This window comes from Suricata suricatta, chromosome 15 (genome assembly GCF_006229205.1).
Source record: "Suricata suricatta isolate VVHF042 chromosome 15, meerkat_22Aug2017_6uvM2_HiC, whole genome shotgun sequence".
In the NCBI taxonomy this organism is placed as follows: Eukaryota; Metazoa; Chordata; class Mammalia; order Carnivora; family Herpestidae; genus Suricata; species Suricata suricatta.
The window spans coordinates 21,843,474-21,870,590 of record NC_043714.1 but is presented as its reverse complement, the minus strand read 5'-3'; the positions used below and the strand labels follow the sequence as shown (position 1 = coordinate 21,870,590).

General features: G+C 37.5%; 1 protein-coding gene across 7 annotated transcripts in view; it reads left to right on the top strand.

Moving 5' to 3' along the window:
* STAU2 (staufen double-stranded RNA binding protein 2) overlaps positions 1-27,117 on the top strand; it is a 294,518-nt gene that overhangs the window by 172,871 nt on the left and 94,530 nt on the right. For 6 of the 7 annotated variants that reach the window (XM_029923407.1, XM_029923405.1, XM_029923406.1 and 3 more), the window contains 2 exons: positions 3,820-4,127; positions 22,972-23,085. In XM_029923407.1, coding sequence (XP_029779267.1) covers positions 3,820-4,127; positions 22,972-23,085 — 422 coding nt within the window. The remainder of the gene's footprint in view (positions 1-3,819; positions 4,128-22,971; positions 23,086-27,117) is intronic. The other variant, XM_029923404.1, reaches the window with a different exon arrangement.

Sequence of the window (27,117 nt, the reverse complement as noted above, 5' to 3'; positions counted from 1 at the left end):
TGAACTCTGCATGAGTTCTTATACTGTGAGGTAATGCCTCTCTTGAGTGTTGAGAGAGCATTTTTGTTGCTTTATAATATTATTATTGGCAAGCCTGTTACTGCTGTATAATAATACTGAAGTAATGCTGTCAGTTTCTTGATTTTTTAAATTGAGTGTCAAATTTAGAGTTGTAACATTTAAATTATTCTTCAAATAAGAGTTACATGTAGTATTTATGCAGCTAGTGAAAAAACAAAAACCAATAAGACATTTCACTTATCATATTGGTAAATATTTTTACAACTTTATTGAGGTATAATTGAAGTATAATCTGCACATAAAGTAGATAGAGTTTGATCAGTTTTGACATATGAACTGTTTTTACTTACAGCACTTCTGTCAGCAAAAATATGGGGATCTTTTTCCCCATACTACCAACCAGTTCTCCAATTTTCCAGACCCCAGTTGGGTGGCTGACAGTTCAACTCAGTTCTGACACTACCCGGAATGAAAAGTAGACCCCCACAGATAAGGGCTCTGTCCCATGAGACTGCCCCAGTCAGCCAGGCACAAGTCCTTTGCTGCCACCTGTACTTCTGCCCAACTGGCTATACAATTACGGGGTTCCCACAACCCCCTCCTCAAGTTTGATCATGTGCAAGAATGGCTTACAGAGCTCGGGAAGATATTTTATTTACTATCACTGGTTTATTATAAGGGATATAGCATGAACAGCTAGAAGGGTCTGGAACACAGCAGTTGGCATTGCAGTACACCAACCTCCCCCAGCATGTGAATATGTTTGAGACTCAGGAGGACTCCGAGCTTTATCATTTAGGGGCTTTTTATGGAGGTTCCATTACATAGGCAGGGTTGATTACATCATTGACTGGCAGTGATTAAACTCCATCAAATCTTTACCTCCTGTCACCTCCTCAGAGATGAGGTTCTTATTTCCATATTGGATATTATTTAAAAATCTTCTCCCTTATCTACACTAACAGAAAGCAGAGGCAAAGATGTTTTAATAATAATATCCAATACCAAAATAGATGGAAAAATTACTTTCACATATTAATATGGGAGTCTGAAATTGTTACAACTTTTTTGGAGCTGTACCAATTTGGGGCAAATTGTTAGTGTCAGAAAACCTAAAATGCATATTGTTCGAACTAGCAATTCTGTTTCTAACTTAAGGAAATAAATTTTCTTGTAAACAAGAATTTAAAAACAAAAGTGTTTATCACTGTGTTGTTTATAATTACAAAAATTTGGAAACAAGTTAGATGTTCAACAATATGGACTTGTTTAAGGAAATAGTTGGTATAATGAAATATGCTTTAGTATTAGTAGTAGGAGTATATTGTTTATAAACAACAGGATCATGTGGTATTCTTATGTTTTAGCACATTTTTTTCATCTAAGCAACAAAAAAGAGTTCATACAAAAAATACTAAAACTGTATCTTTAAAGCAAAACATTAAACCTAGTTTTCTCTGTTTAGTGAGATTTATCTGTATTTTTTCCAGTATATATATTTTTAAGTTTATTTATTTATATTGAGAGAGAGAGAGAGAGAGAGAGAGAGAGAGAGAGAGAGAGAATCCTAAGCAGGCTCCATGCTATCAGCACAGAGCCTGATGCAGAGCTTAAACTCACACACCGTGAGATCATGACCTGATCTGAAATCAAGAGTTACCTACTTTACTGACTGAGCCACCTAAGTGCCTTAATGCATATTTTCTTAAAATTTTTTTTGACATTTTTTCCCTGATTATAAAACTAACACAAAAGCATAAAGTCAATCCATAAAATTGGACTGATATCTCAATTTGAGCTATATAAGTTATTTTAAAAAATAACTTCTTTGTTTTGATGCTATCAGGCTAGAGTCCTTGGAGCTGGCCCTGCCGACCCCACCTTTATCCTTTGCAGTCCCACTTCCCTCTTCATGCCCTCGTGGTAAGGAACCCCCTGAGGCTTCCTGGCACATGCGTTCTGCTGGTCCCTGCCTTTGTCTCTCTGCCATCCGTCCTCTTCCTTCTTGGCTTTCTTCTCCTTATCCCTTGAAATCTGCCATCAGCATCATGTTCGAGAAGCCTTTCCTGAGCTCCTATGCTTAACCTTTCCCATTCCCACTGTTTTCTGGATTCATCTCTACTGAGGCACCTACCACACATCAGCCCTTTTCATTTTCTTCTCCCAACAGACTGAACCTCACTGGAGATCAGAACAGTATTGGTTAGAAAAGCACCTAGAAACTAGAAATAGGAACTTAACTATTTGTGTTGCACGTGTGTAAATGAACAATAGAAATAAAGACGTGATATGTTGTAACAGCATGGATTGTTGTAAGAAGTGTGAATCTGTCTGCATGACTGGAGCATGGGATCTTCATGAACAATTTCAAGGATAGAAATGTAGAGGAGCCAGATAACTAAGGGCTGTCTTAGAAGCCAGAAAAGATGTTTAAGTAAGAAAATGGCTAGCATTAGCATTTTTCAAAGTGTTACTTGTTATTAATGTTATGTAAACAACTAGGATATAGAATTATTGAATCTCTGTTTTGTACACCTGAAACTAATATAACGCTGTATGTTAACTATACTGCAATTAAAATCTAAATTAAAAAAAGCTTCGGTATGAAACAAACTTGGGAAGTCCTGGGTAAAACCAAGTTGATAGATTTTTATTCTTCTGGACTTCTCAGTTTTTACTATGCTAATATACATTTTTAATCCTTCAAAAGGTAGGTTTTGTGTGTGTGTGTGTGTGTGAGTGTGATATAATTTGCATTATTTGCCAGATTTTATTATTTTATTCCCAGAAGTGTCTGGAACACTTCTATTTGGGACTATGTTATAGACATTTGGGGAAATGGACACTAGCAGCAGTGAAACCTTTTAGTGATTATTACAGTAGTTCAGGTGAGAAGTCTTGAATCTAAATGCTAATGGTTGGAGAGAGAGAGAGGGGCAAGAGCATGGGAATTAAGTTTCATCTGTCAGAGCACATTCTTCACAAGTGGTGATTTCTCAATACTTTTAAAAGATAGTGTGATTTTGAGAGTCGCTATTATCTGATCCAAAAACATTAGAACAAGCAGTGTGAAATTCAGTTTGAAACGTCTCTGAAACAAACGGTGGTCAGAGGAAAATGCTTCTTTTTATATGTTTACAACCCCACCAACTGATAACATAGTCCCAGGCTCACTCCTTTTGATATCAGAACCTGTCCGTGGTCTGACGGACAGATTCCAGACTGGATATGGTATCTGCTTGCTACTGGGTGAGGCAAAGCCAGGAGTCTAGGTTGGACAACCAAGCCAATAGATGGTGGTATCATAATGAGATTACCAAGATAGGACAGTGTGCCAGCATTGGGAAGAAGGCACAGTGTTATTCTTTGAAATGTTCCAGAGTTGTCTGTGGGACACCCTTGTGAAGAGGAACAGGACATGGAAGCCATCAGGTCTATGAGTTTGTACCTCCGATGATTTGGACTGATCCAGCCCTCATTTTACCTACTGTTTCTCAGCTGCTGGATGTACTCAAGGTTCATGTCTCTTTATGAGATCATAAAAAATTAAATTGCAGGTTGAAGACTGAGCACATTCCTAATCTTTTTTTAATCTTCTGATTTTAGGAATATTGAACCATAGATTATTCACCTCTAAACAGAGGCTGCCTCTGCCTCTACAGGTACACGGAAGATGCTTGGTTGATAGTGTTTCTTACTGCTTGGTTACTAAACCAAGTAAAACCATTAAGTTAATTATTTTGTTTTTATCTTAATTATTTTAAATGTAATAACAGTGTTCCTCCCTTTTATTTATAGCTCCAAAAGGAATTCTTCATTTGTCTCCTGATGTTTATCAAGAGATGGAAGCCAGCCGCCACAAAGTAATCTCTGGCACTACTCTAGGCTATTTGTCACCCAAAGATATGAACCAACCCTCAAGCTCTTTCTTCAGTATATCTCCCACGTCGAATAGTTCAGCTACAATTGCCAGGGAACTCCTAATGAATGGAACCGCTCCTACAGCCGAAGCCATAGGTTTAAAAGGAAGTTCTCCTACTCCCCCTTGTTCTCCAGTACAACCTTCAAAACAACTGGAATATTTAGCAAGGATTCAAGGCTTTCAGGTATGAATCAAAAGCAAAAACAAAAATAAGAAAACAAATTCATTAGCCCCAAATCCTTCATCTCTATCCATCAGAAAGCTCATTCTTGCCTGCTAGTGTGACCTATATGCCACTTACATTGTAAAGTATCAGGAACACAGAGGTCAGAAAAAAGGGAGCCATGTGCACGTGCCTCTTTTTTTTTTTTTTTTTTTTTTTTTTTAATTTTCATTCTATCCATCTTTTGCTGCCTGGCTCTCCTCCGTGCTTCTTCTTCTCTCTGTTATTCTATTATTTTTTTTAAATACTTTAATTATCTGTTCTGTCTTCCAGTTGGTATTGATTGGGTGCATCTGTTGCCTCACTCTGTCTTCCACAGACAAAACTTCTGCCTTCATACATTTGGTGTTAGTATTTAGCACTAAGTTCACCCTCATTTACAATAAGGCTGAGATTTTCTAATGATGATTTTACTTCCATAGCAGTTTTGAAGTTGGCATTCTATTGCTAGTAATGATTCAGGTATACCATTAAGGTACAACATCCTAGAATCTATTATCTTAGTAGTTAATTAGACATGGTATTAGAACAATAGGACATGCTTTCTAGTTGTTTAAGGCATAAAAACATGTACTTGTTTTAGTGGATCACGTTTTGAACCATGTAGGGTAGCACCTGCCTCCGTTGGTACTAACAATTCTGTTTCACTGGTCAGTATAACTCTAGCTCACAGCCCACTGAGCTTGTGTATATGGATATAGGAATGGGAATTGTTTTCCCTATTCTTTGTTCCCTTAAAAAAAAAAAAAACAACAACCTAGCAGTCTTTTGTGGATAGAGCTTTTAAAAGAATTGTTAACTCTAGGAAGAGGAAATACCTGTGTTCTGATTTCTTAGTTGCTTTGAAAATCATGTATTGAACTGTAACGCTGACTTGACTGGATGAACAGCCGCGTGCTTGTGCGTAGAAAGAGTGTACCACACCCTCAGATTTCACTGTTTTCATCCCCTTTTCCATCGGAGTCTTATTCCCTCAGACCAAAAACTGTAATTTCCTTTAGAAATGCTCTAGAAGATCTGTATTGTGTAGAATGAACATGTATTTATAAAGATTTTATGAGTTTAGATATAAAATCAGAAAGAAGATCATGTGTTTTGGCAGGTATTTTGCATGTTTTTTTCTTTGTTCGTTTGCCTTCACAGAAACCTGATTCTTTCAAATCTGTTGCCAGGTAATCCTTAGTGTTTTCAATCAGACTATTAATATGAAATTGAAGAAGCTGTTGTCAGTTATTGGCTCTGTCGTCTAAAATTTTAAACACTTGATTTAAAGTTAAAAGTTTTTAGAATTTGTTTTTGTTGTTTACCTTAAGAATGACAATAAATCACTGTTTAAAATAAAAAGACCTGATTCATATAGTTAAAGTACTGGAAAAGAACTAGTAATGTTTAGTTCTATCTATAATCTGCACAGTGAACTAGAAATAAACTGTGATGAAAAGAAATTCACTGCTTATTTACAAACCTAGTCATTTAGAAATGTCTGAGAGTAACACTGCATTTTTATAGAAACAAAGCACAAAATCAGTCAAGCTCTGAATTGATTTTTTTTTTTTTTAGCTTGGAGATGTTGTTATGGTAGATGTAATTTTGCTGCCAGAAAAACTACTTAAATTTTTTTAATTTTTATTTATTTGTTAATTCTTGGTAATGATAACAATTATAATTTTATAATTACTTTAGTCAAAGTGGAGAGACTGTTTCTCTCATTGTCGGGCTGACTGCTCAGACCTCTTTTTAAAGCTTATGCTAAGATGATATACTCTTATTTATGACAAGTTAAACATTTCCAAATTTGTGTACTGTGATTTTTACATACTAATGAACATAAACAGATGGTTGGAAAACACTACTGCGCTTCTTTGGCCGAATGAGCTTGGTATTGATGTGAAATATTGTGTCACGGAGAGGTCACGGCCTGCAGCTGAGCAGTGGACAGAATCCTGGTGGGAAATGGCGTAGTGTCCCGTCAGGCACATAGCATGTCTTCATGACGTCACAGGAAAACATGCTTTGTAGTCGAGAGTTTATAGGTCACTAACTATCACTAACTTTACATGGTAGAAAAACATGTAGACTGTTTCTCTTTCGTAAATTTTCAACTGGACTGTAGTTTAGAAATTATAGGGTCAGCTTATTATGGATTACATGCTATTCTGTTGTTTTTATTTCTGGAATTTAAAACAATAAATTCTTTTTCTGTGTTTCTAGGTTAGTACATTTTTCTTTTGTTGTTGTACACTGAATAGATATTATTGCTTTCTTGATATTGTATAAACCCTTTGGCCTTCCTTGACCATTTGAAGTTTGATTGAAGCCTATCGGAGCCTTTGTATGTGACAGCTATATTGTATTACAAAGTAAAAGTGTATTAGTGTACTGAAAATTAAGTTGTTTTAGCTTTAAATTTTTTTCATTACTCAATCTTTAATTGAAATTTATAAATTACAGAAAGCCTATTTGCTCACTAGAATGTAGGTATTAAGCTCACATTTTTTTGCTTAAATCTACAAAATAATTAAAATTATTATACAATTAAAATTATTGTTAATAAAGCTGACTTCACAGAGCAGAATGGGACTGAACACTTGCACATTCTTGGTACTTCTTTTATCACTTCATGGGCTCGCCTTATGTTTGTCACATTTTAGATGCAAGCTTTTGGATCCTGTCATAAAGGAGTATGTGTCTTTGAAGTTTTATTGAGTGCATTTTAACTATCCTCTTTTAAAACCTGAATGTTCTTATTGATTGTCTTATTATTTTTTAGGAAAAAAAAGTTGTTGTTTTTTTTAAAGTTTTATTTATTTTTGAGAGAGACAGACCGCGTGAGTGGGGAGGGGCAGAGAGAGAAAGAGAGAATCCCAAGCAGGCCTGCACTGCCAGCACAGAGCCCAACGCAGGGCTCAAACCCACGAAACTGTGAGATCATGACCTGAGCCAAACCAAGAGTCAGACACTCAACTCATTGAGCCACCCAGGTGCCCCTAGAAAGAAAAGTTTTATGTCAATAGTTCTGTGAGACTTGGATTTTGTCCAGCCCAGGCAGTATGCTTCTATAACCTCAGTGCTTTCCACAAAAACTCATTTGAAATTATAGTTATACCAAAGTGTTTCAGATTCTTTGTTATGTACCTTGATACTCTTCAATTATAATGCCAAAACTATTCAGCTTTTAAAATAATGTTTATTTATTTATTTATTTATTTTGACAGAGAGAGAGAGAGAGTGAGTGCATGAGCAGGGGAGGGGCAGAGAGAGAGAGAGAGAGAGAGAGAGAGAGAGAGAGAGAAAGAGAGAAAATCTCAAGTAGGCTCTTCATTGCCAGCATAGAGCCCTACCCCAAACTCACGAACTGTGAGATCATGACCTAAGCCAAAGGAGTCAGATGCTAAACTGGCTGAGCCTGGTGCCCCAAAACTATTCAGCTTTTTAAATTTTAAATTTGTGTTTATTTTTGAGAAAGAGAGAGACAGAGACAAAAGCGTGAGTGGAGGAGGGACGGAGAGAGAGAGAGAGAGAGAGAGGGAGAGGGAGAGGGAGAGAGAGAGAGAGAGAGAGAGAGAGAGAGAGAGAGAGAGAGAGAGAAAGAGAGAGAGAGGGAGAGAGAGAGAATCTGAAGCAGGCTCCAGGCTCTGAGCTGTTAGCACAGAACCCGACTCAAGGCTTGAACGCATGAACTGTGAGATCATGACCTGAACCAAAGTCAGATGCTTCATCAGTTGAGCCACTCAGGTGCCCCATTACTATTCAGCTTTTTAAAAAAAAAAAACAACAGTGATCATGGCAGAGACCATGGCAGAGACATTCCTGAAATGCTGTGCATTTGAACTGAAGTAGACTTTGTTTTATTGTTTTACAATTTACGTTATTCTAAGTTTTTATAACATGAATATGCTTTGCCATACTAATTATATTAGAAATCTAGATTTGTATAATTAGATATAAAGTTTCTTTGTCTTTTGGTTCTTGTACCAATTCCAGTGTATGTGTAAGAACAGGGTGGTTCCCACACAGCACCAAGTGATTCTCAGGACACCAGCAAGGTGTCAGAATTCAACTCAATTTTGATACTGTCTCCATGGAGATGAACGACATCAGATGCCACAGGTCAAGGGTCCAGTCCTACAAGACACCCCCCACCACTCCCCACCAACTGTCAGATGCCAGTCACAAGCCCGGGTTGCTACCTGTACTTTTGACTGACCAGCTTTAAATCAGGTTCCCACAACCTCCTCCTCAGATTCAATTAATTTGCCAAAGCAACTCCCAGGACTCTGAAAATTTTACTTACTCGCTCACCTGTTTCTTGTGAAAGGCGATCACTCAGAACAGCCAGAGGGAAGAGATGCCCAGAGGAGGGCCAGGGCTTCCACGCCTTCTCCTGGTGCACCAGTTTCCCAGCACTCCATGGCTCACCAACCCAGAAGCTCTCAGAATCCTGTCCTTCTGGACTTCCATGGAGGCTTCATTATAAGGCCACAATTGGTTAAATCATTGACCATTGGCAATTGATTCAAACTGCAGCCCGTCTCCTGTCCCCCAAGGTCGGGGAATGAGACTGAAAGTTTTAACTCTCCAATCAATGTTTGGCTCCTTTGGCTGTCAGCTTCCATCCTTAACATACAACTTACCACTTTGAATACTTAGGGAATACCAAGGGTATGGGGAGCTAGTATCAGAAAAAAGGGGTGAAGACCAAATGTGTATTTCTTATAAATCACAGTATCATATTCTATTTGAATGAGTCATTAGAAAAGTGATTTGATTGGAAATGAAAATGAATTCTTTTAGCAAATTATTCTTCCTAGGTGAATTTAATGTCAGTTTGCTATTCTGTGCCCCCTTTCTGTGTTCATCATCCATTGAACAGTGTTGATTTTGAAACTTTCAGAGTAAAATATAAGCTAGGTTTGTTTTTCTCACATAAAGAATATAAAGAAAGAAATTTATCATAATTAGTTAAACCATAATTAGTTTATTTTTACAAAATCAAGGAGTATTTTATAGAGGTTTTTTTAAAAAATTATTTTTAGTTTTAGATGTTAGGACCATTTCCAGCAAGATGAAAATGTCAGTAGAAAGCTTTGAAATATCTGCTTAAATTAAAATCTTTCTTTCAGGTACAATTCAAACTTAATACATTTCAACTGGTATGTCTCCTTTTGTGAAGTTTAATATGATTATAGCAGGTTTCTTTTATAGTTACAGGCTTCCTTCAAATACTCATTTTAACCTACATGACATATAACATTTAAAAATTTTTGTTAACATTTATTTATTTTGAGAGAGACAGAACGCAAGCAGGGGAGGGGCAGAGAGAGGGAGTCACAGAATCTGACGCAGGTTCCAGGCTCTGAGCTGTGAGTGCAGAGCCCTACAAGGGACTTGAACCCACAAGCCGTGAGATCATGACCTGAGGTGAAGTTAGACACGCAACCGACTGAGCTACCCAGGCGCCCCTATGACATATATTTTAACACTATGACTGTAATATAGATTACATTAAGAATTAGTATGGAAGGTAGCAGACCAATCTGATAATTTTTCTTTCCTTCTTTATTCTTTCCTGTACCTCATTTTTTACAATCCAAATATTTATCATCAAAGAGACTGTTTGCAGCCTTTTTTTTTTTTTAAGAATGAGGGATCTATTTCTTTTTCCAGAGCAATATAAATTAAACTTTGTAGGTTTTTTCATAGAATTGGAGAAAGAAGTCATGTATATACATATATTTCCCTATTTAGAAATATGTTTTTCCCCAATGTTAAATTTACTTACTATATTACTTCTGAGCCCAAATTTTCATATGTGATGTTACAGAAATGGCTGTATAAAGTGAGAAGTTACTCAGAGTGCAATGAGTAAAAGACATTTGTGAGTTTGGCATGAGGTCAACAGATTCTGCTCTGATTTACAGTCACTCTTTTTTAAATTTTGTTCATTTATTTATATATTTTATTTGAGAGAGAGAGAACACACACAGGGAGGAGAGAGAGAGAGAGAGAGAGAGAGAGAGAGAATCCTAAGCAGGTTCTGCTGCTTAGCACAGAGTCCCACGCAGGGCTTGATCCCAGGACTTTGGGATCATGATCTGAGCCTAAATCAAGAGTTCGATGCTCAACCAACTGAGCTGCCCATGCGCCCCTGTAGTCATTCTTTAAAAATCCCTCTTGGATTTGGCCTTTACTACTTTTCAAAGACCTTGGAGGGCTTGGGTTAGTATTTAAACTCTCCCAAAGGCTTGATCTTTCTCTCATGACCCTAACATTCAAGTTTGTTTTTCAAATGGGCAACCCAAGTTTGTTCAGACTGACATATTGTCTCTGGTATCATTATACCTTGACATATTTTGCCAAACCCCTAAAAGTATGCAGACTACAAATTCAAAACCACTTCTGTAAAACCCAGTGGAATTATGAATCAACTCATTTTGCTGAGATTTCTAACCCTATAGAGAAAAATTCTAGCTGAAAGAAAGAAATCCTGATGCATATAAACTATGATCAGTAATAATAATAAAGGCAAGAATCAAGCAAGCCTTGAGTAAAATTTTGTTTTTGAGAGAGATGTCCACATCTTTGCCCAGTTTCTAATTAGGGTTTTTTGTTGTTGTTGTTGTTCTTATTATGGAGTTATGAGAGTCCTTTTTCTATTCTGAGTATAAGTCCTTTGTGTTGTAAATATTCTCTCTACCAGAATGATCTTGACACACTTGATTTTATCTGCAAGGAGCCTATTTCAAAATAAGGTCACATTCAAAACTATAGAGGTTAGGACTTGGACACATCTTCTGAGAGCCATTGTTGAACTCACTGTATATTTCTTGCTTTCATCAAATTTGAGAAATTTCGGGCCATATTTTCTTTGAGTGAAATTTTTTACCCCCTTTCTCTCTTCTCTTCTTCTGGGACTCCATTTACATGCATTTAAAAAATATTACCCCACATTCCTGAGCCTTTATTCATAAAAAATTCTTTTTCCTCTGAACTTTAAATAGTATTATTTCTCCCGTCCAGGTACTAACCAGGCCTGACCCTGCCTAAGTTCCGAGATCAAATGAGATCGGGCACGTTCAGGGTGGTTTGGCCATAGACTAAATTGTATTATTTCTATCAATCTATAAGTTACTGACTCTTTTGTGGATCTCCTTCATTTAGTGAATTTTTTTAAAATTTGGATATTGTATTTTCATTTCTAGAATTTCCATCTGGTTCTTTCTAAGGTTTTGGGTTCTTTGCTGAGATTTCCTATCCATTCATGCATTGTGCCTGTATTTTCCTTTATATCCTTAAGAAAAATAGGTGCTTTGCTATGAACACCTTTTATGCTCATTTTAACATCAGATATATTGGATTTGGTCTCTACTGATTGCCTTTCCCTTGAGTTTGAGTCACCTTTTCCTGTTTATTACAGGTCAGGTAATTTTGAATTGAATCCCGAGTATTGTCAAGGATACATTATAGACTCTGGATTCTGTTACATTCCTCTCTATAGTGTTGGGTTTTGTTTTCTAAAGCATTTAACCTGGCTATACTCAAACTCTGAACTTTGTCTCTTAAGCTTTCTATTCTTTTGGCTTCTGGGATAGTAGTCTCCTCTGGTTCTTCCTCAATGATTTTGTCAGCTGTTGAAAAGAACCTAACAGAATTTATTGGTTCCTGTTCCCTATTAAAAGCAATTTCAGTGGAACTTTTTTGTAATGACATTCATGGTAGAGGAGAAAGTTCAGATAGTGATAGTCATATTGTCTTAGTGTAAAAATAAAAATAGCTAAAAAGAAATACTTTGTCATAGCTAGTATTTGCTACCAATTTGCATTTGCAACCTAAGTAGCAACTTATTTCTTAGCTTTTGGAAATCAAGTAGCATTTATTGATATTTCTTGGCTCAAGTTTCTTCGTCCCCATTGCTAGGCTTCCCATGATTAGGCCTCTGTTACAATATTTTCTCTCTAAATTCTAACTTAAGGAGGAACTTTTATCTTCTCTTTTTTTTTTATTTTTTTAATGTTTTATTTATTTTTGAGAGAGAGAGAGGGAGAGACAGCATGAGCAGGGGAGGGTCAGAGAGAGGGAGACATAGAATCTGAAGACAGGCTTCAGGCTCTGAGCTAGCTGACAGCACAGAGCCCAATGCAGGGCTCGAACCCATGAACCAAATCATGATATGACCTGAGCTGAAGTCGGACGGACACTTAACTGACTGAGCCACCCAGGCGCCCCATAACTTCTCTTTATTCTGATGCTTTGGATATTGTGATTCTCCAGGCTTTTATGCCAGAAACTTTTTTTTCTGCATTCTTTTTTCTTTTGATATCAGAGGGAGAAAGTACCACACTGCCCAGTGACTTTATCTTTCTAATGCAAAGAAAATCCCCACTGATTACCTTCTCTTGTTTTGAAAATTCTTTTTCTTTTCTTAATGTTTTATTTATTTTTGAGACAGAGAGAGACAGAGCATGAGCGGGGAGGAGCAGAGAGAGACGGAGACACAGAATCGGAAGCAGGCTCCAGGCTCTGAGCTGTCAGCACAGAGCCTGATGCAGGGCTCGAACCCACGAACGTGAGATCATGACCTGAGCTGAAGTTGGAGACTCAACCAACTGAGGCACCCAGGCGCCCGTTGAAGATTCTTTTCGTATAAACTCTGATATGCATAGAAAAGCTTGTTTATCTGATATTAACTCTAATAGATGCTTGTCCTCTTTCAAATGTCCTTTATTCTGAAGCACTAAAGGCTTTCTTTTGTAAGTTGTCTTTAAAAAATAATTTTAGTAACACCTGGGTGGCTCAGTTGGTCAAGTGTCTGACTTTGGCTCAGGTCATGATCTGACAGATTGTGAATTTGAACCCCACATTGGGCTCTGTGCTGACCATGCAGAGCCTGTTTCAGATTTGCTGTCTCCCTCTCTGCCCCTCCCTGCTCACACTCTCTCTCACAATAAATAGATAAACATTAAAAATAATTTTAAACTTAGAGAAAGGTACAAATATAGTATAGAGCTTAATTTTAGCAATTATATAACCATAGTATAGTTGTCAGTGCCAGGAAATTAATGATAATATCATATTATTCAAATTTTTCCACTTTTCTTACTAATGTCCTCTTTGTGGTCCAGGCTCCAGTCTAGGATCCCACAAGGCATTTAGTTGCAATGTCTTTGAAATCTTTTTCAATCAAGTAACAGTTCTTTAGTCTTTCATGATCTTAATGCTTTTTTTAAATGTTTTATTATTTATTTTTAAGAGAGAGAGGAAGACCATGAGTGAAGGAGGGGCAGAAAGTGAATGCAGAGCCCGATGCAGGGCTTGAACTGATGGACTGTGAGGTTGTGACCTGAGCTGAAATCAAGAGGACATTTAACTGACTGACCCACCCAGGCACCACCCTCCCCCCACCCCCGCCCCATGATTGTAACACTTTTGAGTAATGTGATGACTTACTTTGTAGGATGTTCTTGAGTTTGGGTTTTTCTAAAATTTTCTCGTGTTTGGTTGAGGTTGTGCATTTTTGGTAAGACTATCATAGAACTTATGCTGTGCCATTCTCAGTTTCCCATCTGCTGCTTTGTTTATAATATAATTATCTTAAATATTTCCTTTACATACATTAAGAACCATATCAGATACTATTATAATTTTGGTTTTTAATGTCAAACATAATTTAGAAAATTCAAGAAGAGAAGAAAAGTCTATTTTATTTACCAACGTGTTCATTCCTTTCTGTGTTTTTTCTTCCTTTCCCAGTGGAGTTCCAAGATCCCTGCTTTTATCATTTCCTTTCTGTTTCAAGAATTTACTTTAGGGGCGCCTGGGTGGCTCAGTCGGTTAAGCATCCGGCTTTGGCTCAGGTCAGATCTCATGTTCATGAGTTCAAGCCCCGCATCAGGTTCTGTGCTGACAGCTAGCTCAGAGCCTGGAGCCTGCTTCCAGTTCTGTGTCTCCTTCTCTCTCTGCCACTCTGCCTCTCATGCTCTTTCTCTCTCTGTATCAAAAATAAATAAAACATTAAAAAAAAAATTAAAAAAAAAAAGAATTTACTTTAGCCATTCTTAGAGTAGGCGTACTGGCAATGTATACCCAAATTTCTACTCATTCGAGACAGTTTTGGACTCTTCTCGTTCCTTCCGGGTATTTTTACTCAATATAAAATTCTGAGTTGACAGTTCTTTCAGCACTTTAAAAATGTTGTGCCAATTCCTTATGACCTCCGTGGCTTCTGCCGAGAAACTGCTGTCCCATTGTTTCATCTCTGTAGGCCAGGAGTTGTTTCTCTCTCACTAATTCCAAGATTCTTCTTTGTCTTTAATTTCCAGAAGTTTGATTATGGTGTGCATCATGTGTTTATTCTGTTTGGGATTTGCCCAGCTTCTTGAAGCTGTAGGCTTATATCTTTTACCAAAATTGAGTACATTTTTGGGGCACTGGGTGGCTCAGGTTAAGCGTCCAACTTTGGCTCTGGTCATGATCTCGTGGTTTGTGGGTTCAAGCTCCGCATCAGGCTCTGTGCTGACAGCTAGCTCAGAGCCTAGAACATGTCTTTGGATTCTGTGTCTCCCTGTCTCTCTGACCCTTCCCTGCTTGTGCTGTCTCTCTCTGTCTCTCACAAATAAATAAAAAACATTAAAAAATTTTTTTAAATTGAGTACATTTTTAGCCATTATTTCTTCAAAATTATTTTTAGCCCCAATCACTCTCTCCTCACTGTCTCTCTTCCTTCTGGGATTCTGATGACACAAATATTAGATCTTTGTTACATCCCAGAAGTTTCTGTGGCTCTGTTAATTTTTTTTTTTTTTCCTCAGCCTGTTTTCTCTCTGTTGTCCAGATTGGGGAATTTCTACTTTTCTATCTGTAGGTGTACTAAATCTTTTCTGTCCTCTCCACTGTGTTTTTAATTTTAGTTTACTGTTCAGTTATAATATGTCTATTTGGTTCCTCTTATAACTTCTATTTCTTTGGTGAGGCTACATTTTTTTCATTTATTTAAATGTGTGTGTAATTGCTTTTTAAAGCATTTTTATAATGGCTACTTTAAGACACTTGTCAGATGAATCTAACACCTGTGTCATCTCGGTGTTAGCATCTCATGATTATCTTTTCTCCTCGTTCTTGGTATAATGAATGATTTTTTATTGAATCCTGGACATTTCAGGTATGGTAAATCTGTGTCTTACTTAAGACTTCTGTTTTAGCCAGCCTCTCTGACATTGCACCAACTAGGGATATGAGTGCCACCTTATTACTTGTTATAGGTAAATGTTTACGTTCTCCACTGAGTTCTGTTGACACTGTCGTTGGAGAAAGGGGGACTTGTTATAGCTGAATGTAGTGAAAGTCTTGACCCTCCACTCTGCCACTTCGGAAACTGCCCCAGGGAGAAGGTACAGTGTGCCTCATTATCACCAGGCGGAGACAAAAGCCTAGGGGTCCAGCAGGGATCAAAGTTCTGACCCCCATTCAGACTTCTCTGTCACCACCCCAGTTGGGGAATTGGGTTTTCTTCATTGTCTGGCAAGGACTGAAGTCTAGGCTCCCCAGTTGGCCTCTGCTGATGGGAGTGAGGATGGGTCTGCCAACTTTTCCATGGTGTTTGGCTGGAATGGGGCAGCTATTGTCAAAATGTTTTCTGTCTTGCTAGTTTATTCCTTTTCTGGCCCTTTGGGCAGAAAAAGCAGATTTTCTTCAGACATTATTATTATTATTATTATTATTATTATTATTATTACTATTTATTTTGTATATCCATTGGCATTTCCAGGTTGCCAGCTTCTCTAGCACCCAGTCCAGGATATATAAGGCGAAAAGAAAACTTTGAGTGGTGAACTCTGTTGTTTCTTGGATCCTGAAATCCCTAGCTTATATTCTTCCTCCTTCTTTTCCCCTTCCTGAATTCTCTTATGTTTTTTATATATAATATCAGGAACCTTTACTTACACTTAGCAGGAAGAGTAGGGAAAAGTAAATCTATTTCATCTTGTCTGAAAGTAAAAGTCTTAATGGTCTTTGCATTATGAAAGTAATTATATTTTAAAAACAAATATAGTATGTTTCTAAAATCTGTAATTCCTGAGTATAAAGCAAAACATTCCAATATTTTTATTAAAAAAATTAAATGCCATATATATATATACATATATATATATATATATATATATATATATATATACACCTTACAAATGGAGATTTGTAAGGTCTTGTCTTTGATCCCATTGTTGGAAGTGTTATTCAACACAATAGAATTCTAATACATGAAAATTAGTTGGTTGGCTCTATTGGGAAAAGATTGTATTAGTTCAACTTTGGTGATGTACTAATTGCCTAAATAATTGTCCTTTGACCTTAGGAAAAGTTTTTCTTGTTAAAAAATTATTTCTTTATGGGTGCCTGGGTGGCTCAATTGGTTAAACGTCTGATTGTTGATTTTTGCTTGGGTCATGATCTCAGGGTTTGGGAGTTTGAGCCCCTCATTGGGCTCTGTACTGAGTGCGGAGCCTCCTTGAGCTTCTCTCCCCCTCTTCCTCTGCCCCTCCCCTGTTCACCTGTGTGCGCACATGCTCTCTCTTTCTCTCAAGATAAATAAAGACAAAAAAAATTATTTTAAAGCCCTGCAGATTTTAATGTGTCTTATTATAAATATGTAAATGGCTATATGTGGGTATGTCAAAACATGAGTGCACACTACAAGAGACAGAAGCTTCTTTGCTGGTAGCTCTGAAGTTGACTGTTAAAAATAACCTAGTAATTTTTTTTTTTGATGGAAATGTCAACTAAAATAACCTATGTGTGTTAATTTACTTCCTAAGTAATTGGCTTCCTCCTTAAACCTTCACTGGCATAGTAAGTGGAAACTAAAAAACTGAAGAAAACAGATTTAGGATTTTTGTCATGTACATGCTTGTCCCTTAAAGTAAGAATGCAATTATCTCCCTTGACAATACAGATAACACCTCTGTTGTTGCATTTACTGGGCGATTTTTATCTGTGACTTACACAGAAATAAGTCTATACATCCCTATTAGATTTTGTATGCCAAATATAAGCATAGAAGTTTCAAAGCTTATCCCAAGCATAGAATTTCTAAAAGAGAGAAAAGATAATTATAAGTTGAGTCTCAGTCTTTATAATGTGATTTCGTTCATTCACTTATCCCTTTAGAGACATTAATGTGACAAGCATATTGCATGCAGAGTAAAACAGATTATTCAAGCAGCTAAAACACAGGTACATGACTGAGCTTGTTAAATATATATTTATATTTTAGGTACAAAGGAGTTGATTTTAGTTATGAAGAGGATTGGGAAAAACTTTAGAGAAAGTCAGTGACAGGCATTATCCTAATGTAATATTATCCTTAATGATTATATATCTTGTCATGTCTTTTAATACATTATTATGGGATATATTATAATTGTAATAAGAAGAATATCTAATATATTTATGTTAATGCTAACCATGATCCAGGCATTGCTCTAAGTGATTTTCATGGAGAAACTCATTTTATCTATTATAAATAAGTTAATTCATTAGTTAAATGTAGAACTAATATTATGTAGCTTTTAACTGTTGACTGTAGTTGACCCAAATAAATAAGATGATTTAGATGTCATCAAGTGATCAAAAAAAGCAGTTAAGAATGTTTAATACCAACTGAAGCTATTTATTAGGGCAGTATTTATCAAGTAATACAGTTTCACACTTTGCCAAAAAACACTTTTTTTGTGTGTTAATAAAGATACAGGTCATTTGTACGGCCAGTGTGCAGACGTTGCAAAAGTCCAGTGTGTTTTGACACACATACCCTAAGTTCCAGTGTTGAAACTATCACTCTTTGGCTTCTTGCTAACTTTACTGCATGTACAGTGTCCGTGCAGTGGCTAGAATGGGATTTCTGCATGCTGCTGTGCACTTGGCCCCACAGTTAATGAACTTGAGGTGTGCTAATCACACATTTTCTTGGTATAGTGATTGTTTGGTATCACATATGTTTCCTTTGTGATCTAAAGAGCACCTTTCTGTAAGCACTGGTCTTTTTCATACCCTCATCATTTTGGTCCCACAGGGGGTGACCATTAAAAACATCAGACAGAAAAGCAGTTAACCAGTTTCCTGCTGAGATTAGTAAAATATTTAGTAGTCCTGCAACATCAAGGAACTTCAGCCCTGCAGGAAACAGTGTGACTCAACTTTTTTTAGAGGTAGGAGGGAGGGAATTTACATTTTCATTTGGATGTACCCTCATATTTTCAAGTGGGCATGAAAAAAATGTACATATCTAGTTTTAATGTAAATTATTCTAAGGCTTATAGTATTTTTCCTTATTTCTTAAATTATATGAATAGTTGAAGTAGTTTGTGTTTTCCCTTTGGGAACGAGAAATCTCTAGACTGGCAAAGTCAGTGTCAGAATGTAGTTACAGCATCTCATCTGGGTTTATGCGATTACAAGTCAAACTAGGAAACTTATTTTAAAATAAAAATTATCATAGATTTGCAAATTTCAAAGGAAGCCACATTGTTTAATTTACATGTATTGAAATTTCTGGCCCATCTTTTCATGGAATAATTTTTGTAATTCCATGAGAAAAAAACAAAGTGTCAGTTGATAGTGTTATAAATTCAGAGCAAGAGCTATAACATTATAAACATCAAGATCAATTGCTTACATTTTAAAGCCACAAAGATAGCAAAATGATACGATTTTTAAACAATAAATCTTAAAGTACACATAGGAGGTGACTTTTGTAATCTTCTAAAATTATCTCTATTCATTTTTCTTTAATCAAAATCAAGGTCCTGTGACATTGCAGAGTGGAGTTTTAAGAGCCACATTTGTAGAAACATACTGCTTTGTTATAACAGATTTTGCTCTGTCAGTTCTGAAGATTCGTGCCTCATAGAATGTAGTATGATTTTATTACCCTAATTATTTCAGGCTAGTGGTCCTAAGAATTCTGGCTTCTGTTGACGCTTTCAATCATAAGAAGCATTTTTCTGTTTCGAAGCATGAATTTCAAAATGTCATTCACACACTATATATTTTTTGACATTCACAATTATATGAACTCTAATGTTATGTCCAAGAAGAAAATATGTAACTAAGAGAACCATATCAAACTTCCTTTCATGAGTGGCTGATGGAGTGGTGTGTAAAGTGTGACTCTTTCTTAAGGCCTCTTTTCTGTATATTCTTACTTTCTGTTTGATTTGGAATTGGGTCCTCAATCAATAGTTTCTTGTATCTTTCACATAGTTTTATCTGGTTCATTGGGCAGTCTCAGTGCAGCGGAGGTAAAAACGTGAAGTGATTTTATATTTCTCCAGTCACCACTTTGTTCTGTGCTCTGTCAGGTCTCCTATTTATGGTTCCTTTATGGTATCTGGTTACCTTTAATTTTTAAGAATTGAGTCTAGTTCCAAACTCTGATTCCCACCATTGTAAGCCAGTTGATTGGCTCAAAACACTTGGAGGAGGGAGGGTGGGCAATGATTTCTTTTTCTCTTCCTCTCAGTCCTGTGCCTTTGACGATTTGTGATCAGTGGGGTGGGAACTTTTGAGACCTTTTCCTGTTTCATTTCATGACCTTACTGTCCCAATGTTGGGAAGCCAGGAGGGGGCCAGGGTAGGGGAAGATGCCACCCTAGCTTGGTTTCACTCTCTGTTGGCATCCATGTAGATGCTATGCATGATTTTCTTGAGGCAGTTTGGTTTCTTCCAGTTCCCTCTGTCTCTGAGGGATAGCCATGTTTTCTTTGGGCTTACCAGTGATCCATGCCTTTGACCCTCTTTGTTCTTAGGTTCTCTTTGTTTGGCCTGAGTAGCCCCTTGACTCCTGCTGAGATTCTCTTTCAGTCCCTCCGGGGGCCGTGAAATCCTGGGGGAGCTTATCTCCTTTTGTCCTTTTTTGTTTTCAGGCTCGCTGTGTGCCTAGGCTCCTTCAACAAGCTCTCCGATATCTCTAGACTCCATCTCTTTATTTCTAGGTTTCCAAAATGCTAGGGACACACATCAATCTCAGTTAAGATTTCTTTTCAAAGGAAGCCTATAGGTTCTGCTAGGGGACAGAATGTAAGTACCCCCACTCTGTATTAGCTGCTTTCTTAGAGCTACCCCACTCATTGAAGATGTTGTATTCCTCATAAGGGTGACAGTCAGGGTGATGCCCTCCCCTTCATCTCCCCTCTCCTAGTTTCTCTATGTATTATTTATGATTGGACCAGTTCTGCTGACTCTCACTAAGAAGTCAAGGACAGGGAATAAGGCCTAACCCTAAATGTTGGCAGCTCTTTAGAGATCCTTTTGTTGTTAGCTGTGGGTCCTGGTGTCAGTTCTGGGGCAGCAGAAAAAGTCCCACTGGGATTAGGTTCTTTTGTAAGTGATAAAAAGCCCAGTGACTTAAATAAAATGGAAGTTTATTCTTTTCTCATGTAAAGGTCTGTAAGTTTGCAGCCCAGAGCTAGTGTGTGATGGTTCTATTCCATCAGGTCTTCAGGGACCCAGGATCTTGCCTCCTCACCATCGTACCATCTCTAGGTTTCTGCCTTTGTCCTGTGGTTGAAGATGGTACTGTCCACCCACATTCCAAGCAGGCTGACAAAAGGAGTCAAGAGCAGAAGGCACACACTTGAAATCTCTTCTGAAAGTTTCCAGAAAGCTATTATAGAATTCTTTCATTTATGTTCTACTCAACCACCTGGTGTCATAGCTACAAGAGAGCCTGGGAAATATGAACTTTATTCTGAGCATTCAAGTAGCCAGCTAGGAATTACTGAGAAAGAATACTGGAGGATAATTAGCAGTCTCTGTCCCATTCACTGGTTGCTCTGAAATTTGCTTGGAAGCTATGTGCGAACTCCCACCTTTCCATTTATCTGTTATATACAAGTTAGACATGTTCACCTATACTGAATGTCTGCAGGATGCGTAATATTTCATAGGGTGTTGGAGGCTTACAATGAATTGTATACAGTTAAGAGAATTAAATATTTCAGTAATAGTACCTAAGCCATGGATGGAAATGCAGTTGGAAGTTTACATTTCCTACCAGGATTGTCTTGTAGTATTTCTGTCCTTTATAAATTTCATTTCTCTAGAAGAAAGAATAGAACTGCAATAAACTGACTGACATATAAGTGTGTTCACTATCAATCTGAGTATTTAGGGAAGGGTCGTGTCTTTCATACAGACTTTCAGTTGATGTCAAAGGGCGATTATATTTTATTTTAAAAAGCATGTTTTATAATAGCACTATATCAGACATAATATTTTTATGGTACCATAAATAGCTGTGAATTGTAGCTATTTTAGTGTCACCATTTATTGGCTTTTGCGTAAAGCTGTTATGTGATAAGTTTCATTTCCCCCATCATATTTAGCTGATGCATAGTAAACAACACTTTCACATTCTTGAACTCGTATACTGATTGACCTTTCAACTTGCTTGGCAGGCATAGTACAGTGATTTAGAACTGCTGTCAAATCTTTTCCCTCAAAGTTAACCTGGAAAAAAATATTTTTATCATAAAATCTTTAAAGTACTTTGGAAACAAGACTTTGTATATTGCCTTGATTTACACTCTAAACTACTTTTTATAGATTCCAGGATGTTTCCCTACCTTCAGTGAAACTGATGGTGAATCTTAACAACCCTACTGTTTTAAAAATGTTCAATTATTAACCTATTAGACCAAGATCTATATTATTGTCATTTTCAGTCAGATGTATATTATCCATAACAAAATATATGTGGACCATAATCTATAATAAAGGTATATTACAGATATTATTATGCAACAGTTAAAATTAAGCCTCAGGGAGCTGATAATGTGTGTTTTCATTTTCTTCCTCACAAATTCAAGATTTTCACCCAAGCCTTTAGCCTAGATCGATGTAAATTTAACAGTTTGAGCAAGTTATAACTAAACCAGTTTTCCCTATAAAATAATCAATAGGAGTCTCATTCCATAGGCATGTTTCTTTAATTTACCACAAAAGCAATGCTATTTTTACTTTGTTAACTTAGAATTAAAATAAAAACTGCTAGAAAGAACTTTTTTGAAAGTAGGTAAGTGAGAGGATGGAAATTTTCCCACTGGGAAGATGGACTCACACTTCCCTCCACCCCCGTTTACCCGAGCTCTGATATGGAATGTCTTACATGTGGTTTTAATAATGGTTGGTTGTATTTCACTAAAAGAAAAATAATAATATAGTAACTTTATTTTGGTTTGTACATTAAAAATCATTTCACTTTAATTCAACTTGATTATAATGTCAAAATTTCAAGCAGGACATGATGTAGTGCTATTTGTATATATTTAGTGGTGGTTTTATAGGGACTATAATGTAGAAATAGAAGAATGTCACTAGCAGTTAACTGGCAGTTTCATACACGTAGAGTCAAAGATGAGCAAAAATTCAGGTTGACAGAATTCCATTGGAATTAAGTGAACTTTGACTTATGCTTTCCCTTGAGTCTTTTATTCATGATGCATTTTGAAAAGCTGGACTGTAAAAGATAGGTATGGTATATAATTGTGACTTTTTCTACTGGCTGTAATACTGTAGAGCATTTTATAAAGCATCTCCTAAGCTCTTTTAGCACCTCAGAAGTACTTAAAATGGAATTAAAAGATTTTTCCCTAGATACTAGAAGGTCCTTGATAAGTTTTTTAATATCTGAAGTATATTCTGCATAAATTATTTGAATTTTTCTGGAAATCTAGACCTTTTAGAAAGGACCTGTTGCATCTGGCTCCCTCTTACAAGTGGCATTCAGCAGACTGCATGTGTTCTGTTATAGGTTCACTACTGTGATAGACAAAGTGGCAAAGAGTGTGTGACCTGTCTGACATTAGCCCCTGTGCAGATGACTTTCCATGGTATTGGAAGCTCCATTGACGCCAGCCATGACCAGGTATAACTTGCCACTGCCATTTTGCTGTGTTCTGGCCCAGCTAAGACATAAGAGACCTTCAAAATGGAAGCTATGTGCACACACAGAGCTTTGCTTTCCCTCATACATTATCCGCTAGCGCCATTTGCTAGGATTTTTAAAACCCTGAAATGTTTGGATTGGGAAACCAAGATCTTAGGAGATTTAAATTATTTTAGACTTCTAGTTTGTAGTTTATTATTAATTAAAATACAGAATTCTCTTGGATTTGCCCTACAAGTTATTTTTTATGTTTAATAATTACATATAGGAAGCAGGGTTAGCTAAACAATGTAGATAACACTGGTGTCACACTATAATCTACTCATTCAGTTCTGTTGAAGAGGACCTGATATTCTAGAATGTGTATAAAATAGCTGAAGTTTCAGAACCATCACTTTACTCCCATAATTTGGGATATGATTTAAATGACACTGCAGTGTTGTTTCTACTTTTAAGGCTTTATTTCCTAAATGCAGCTTAAAATCTGAAAAGTATATGATTTCCTAATAACAAATTCCCTTGTTTAGATAGGAGTTTTCAAAAAAAAATCCTATTTAATAACATAATACATATTTTCAATTAAAATAATCATCAGATTAGACTGAACTAATGATCTAGGTCATAGAATTTCTAGTTTGGAGTAAAAATAAATACCCATACGCATTTACAGTTTGACTAACCAGCTATGCTTTCTGAATTAACTATTCACATACAGAACAATGGTAACCCACTTTTATATCCATCTCTCAGTAAATTTAAAGACTTCTAATAGTCCTGCCTGACTAGATTTTTTTTACCTTCTCTCTGAGTAGTGCCCTTGCATGGAGAGAATAAAAGAACATAGTAATTTATTGTCCAACTCAAAAAAGACATCCTAAACGACACACTTCCCTAGTTCATAAGGTCTCTGACATTGTGGGGTTTCCAATTATCATTTGTTGATTGGTGGCAAGGCATTGTGGTATTCAGGAAAAATAACTAATTTGCAGAAAAAATTGGTTTTAGGAACCACCTGGGGCGTGAGTTAGCTGCAGCTACCTGAGTGGGTTCTGCCCTCTCTTTGGGAGAGGGATGTTTTCAGGAACGTTAAATGAGGGAGTTGGGTAGATGGCTTGCAGGATCCATTCCAGTGCTACCATTTTCCAATTCTGTGCCTCATCTCCCTGCTCCTGGCTGAACGAGCCCCACCAATAATCAACAGTTACTAGCACATGGACTTGGAGAACAGCTTAGAGATCACTCCATTGCTTCTCAGAGTTTGGCACTGACCTGTGCTCTAGCTGCAGAAGGAAGTGCCGCAGGAATTAGAGGGACATGACCTAAACTAATCTATAGAAAATGGTGGGTTTCCCTGTGTAAAACTGTAACTTAGCTGTGTGCTAAGGATAAGTGATAAGAATGTTAGACATGGTTCCTCTCTCATGGAGCTTGCGAACTAGCAACTTGACTACTTGAATATTTGCCAACAAGTCTAGCTACTGCTGTATCTCTGTATCCATTTATGGCAGAAACAAATGCAAGAGCCGCATGAGATAACTATCGGGCAAAGGGCTCTTGTTAGGCTGAGCAAAGACATGAAAGGGTGTTCCAGAACCCCACACACCTGAGGAGAGCAGCCCCTGGCTAGCAGATGCAGCATGTCGCTGTACCCCTTGTGCGCCCTGGGATAGGAGTAGAGACTGAGGTCAAACCTAGATTTGCCATGAAGTAGCTGTGGGAACTTGTCTCTCCGCCCCTTGGAACTTGGCTTCCTCATGAATAGAGGCTGGTTTGTGCTTGTGCCAAATCCATGTGGCAAGGTATGCAAAGTTCTGGGCTAGTGTTAGCCCATATGGCACCTTTACAAATTAGAAAAAAAGGTGCTTCTTCCTCAAGGTATGTTACTTCTGTCCAAATCCACAAGAACTACAGCATGAATGGTCTCCCCAATTCCCAACAAGGTATTCAGTACACAACCTGCACAACTGTACATAGAGGTCTTGTACTACATCTACCGGAATGTCAGTTTTACTCAATGGTAAGTAAAGACACTTTTATATTAAAGCAAATGCAGTTCCATTAGAGTTGATGAATTTGCATGAAATTTTAAGATAAGAAAAGACTTCCAGGAAATTTGTTGATAATGGTCAGATGGCTGGATGGAAGCTGGACAGATAGGTGTTTGCATGAATGGAGCTGTGACTGGGACAGTCATCCTGTACACTAAACACTCCACTCCGGTGGCCTCAGAGGTGTAAATGGAAGTATGGTTCATCAGTTCTCCTCCTTTGTACTTGGATTCTTGGGCTCCCCGAGGAAAGGAGACATAGTAAACCTCTACTGCACATCCTCTGGCTTCTCTGCATTATACTACCCTTCCCCTTTCCTCATACTCAGGGTCTGTCTAAGCAGAACATACTTCTTCCCCATACCCAAACCATAAACTTGATTTCATAAGTTGGAAAGGATGGACCACAAATGTTTTTTCACCTATTAATCAGTAAATACTGGAAAACATGTTAAAGCAAGAAAAATTACAGTCACCTACAAAATGTTTTCTGTCTGTACTTCATTTGAGCCAATGTAATTGTATAAACAGAATAAGTATTCTGAAAAAAAAGAATATGTAAAATTTAGAGATGATCCCTCTTTTAAAAAAAAACAACTGTTGTTCTTATCTATGTGGAAAATGCAGGTGAGAAATGGAGGAGCTCTCTAGCCTTGAACATTTATAGCCTACCTTGTTTTTTGTTAGAATAACTAGGAACTCAGTAAAGTGGAGACTAAATGTATTATTCAGTGTGTCCACTCACTGCATTAAGGAGTAAGAGGACAGGACTGTGAAGTATGTGTCAAAGGTCCACACAGATCTGCAGAAAGCTGAGGAGGGAAACGCAGTGCCATCTTTAGGCTGATGAGGTCCAAATGTATGCAACTTTTCATTCTCCCACCACCATACCCGCCTCTCCCTTCTCCCTTGTCCTTCCCTTTTATCCAACCTAGTAAAAACACCACCATCTACCTTGTTGCTCAAGCCAAGCTCCTTGGAGCATCTTTGCCTCCTCTTTCCTCCTCACGTGCTACATCCAGTCCCAGTGGCCCTCTGAATTGCATCTGTCATCTGACTACTTTTCACTGCCTCCATGGTTGCCATTATCATCACTATCATGGTTTTTGGGGTTTTTTAAATATTTTTTTTCTTTTTAAAAATACTTATTTTTAGAGAGAGGGAGAGGGACCAGTAAAGAGAGAGGGAAAGAGAGAATCCCAAGCAGGCTCCATGCTGGCAGTACAGGGCCCCATCTCAGGAACCATGAGATCAAGACCTGAACTGAGGGGTGCCTGGGTGGCTCAGTCGGTTAAGTGTCGGCTTCGGCTCAGGTCATGATTTCATGGTTCGTGGATTCGAGCCCCACGTCGGGCTCTGTGCTGACAGCTAGTTCAGAGCCTGAAGCCTGCTTCGGATTCTGTATCTCCCTCTCTCTATGACCCTCCCCTGCTCGGACTGTCTCTCTCTGTCTCTCAAAAATAAAAAAGAGATGTTAAAAAAAATATTTTTTAAAGACCTGAACTGAAATCAAGGGTTGGACACTCAACTGACTGAGCCACCCAGGTGGCCTTAAAAATCTTATTTTTAAGTAATCTCTCCATCCAATGTGGGCCTTGAACTTCCAACCCCAAGATCAATAGTGGCATGCTCCACCGACTGAGCCATCCAGGTGCTCCTATCCTGTTTAACCCAGTTACTGCAGAAGTCTTTACACTGGCTTCCTTTTTTTTTTTTTCCTACTTCTGTTCCATTGTGGTCTATCTTCCATGCAGTAGCCAGAATTATTTTTAAGTTAATCAGATCAGATTTTCAGCTGTTCAGAACCTTCTGGTGGCTTCCCATCACACGTACTATAAATCCAAAATTTTTGTTATGGTATTTAAGTCCCTGTGTGATTTGGCCCTTTCCACCTCTCCAGTTTCAATTCTTACCACTCTCCTTTTCACTCAGTGTCCCAGTCTCATTTGCTTTGTTGCCAATTA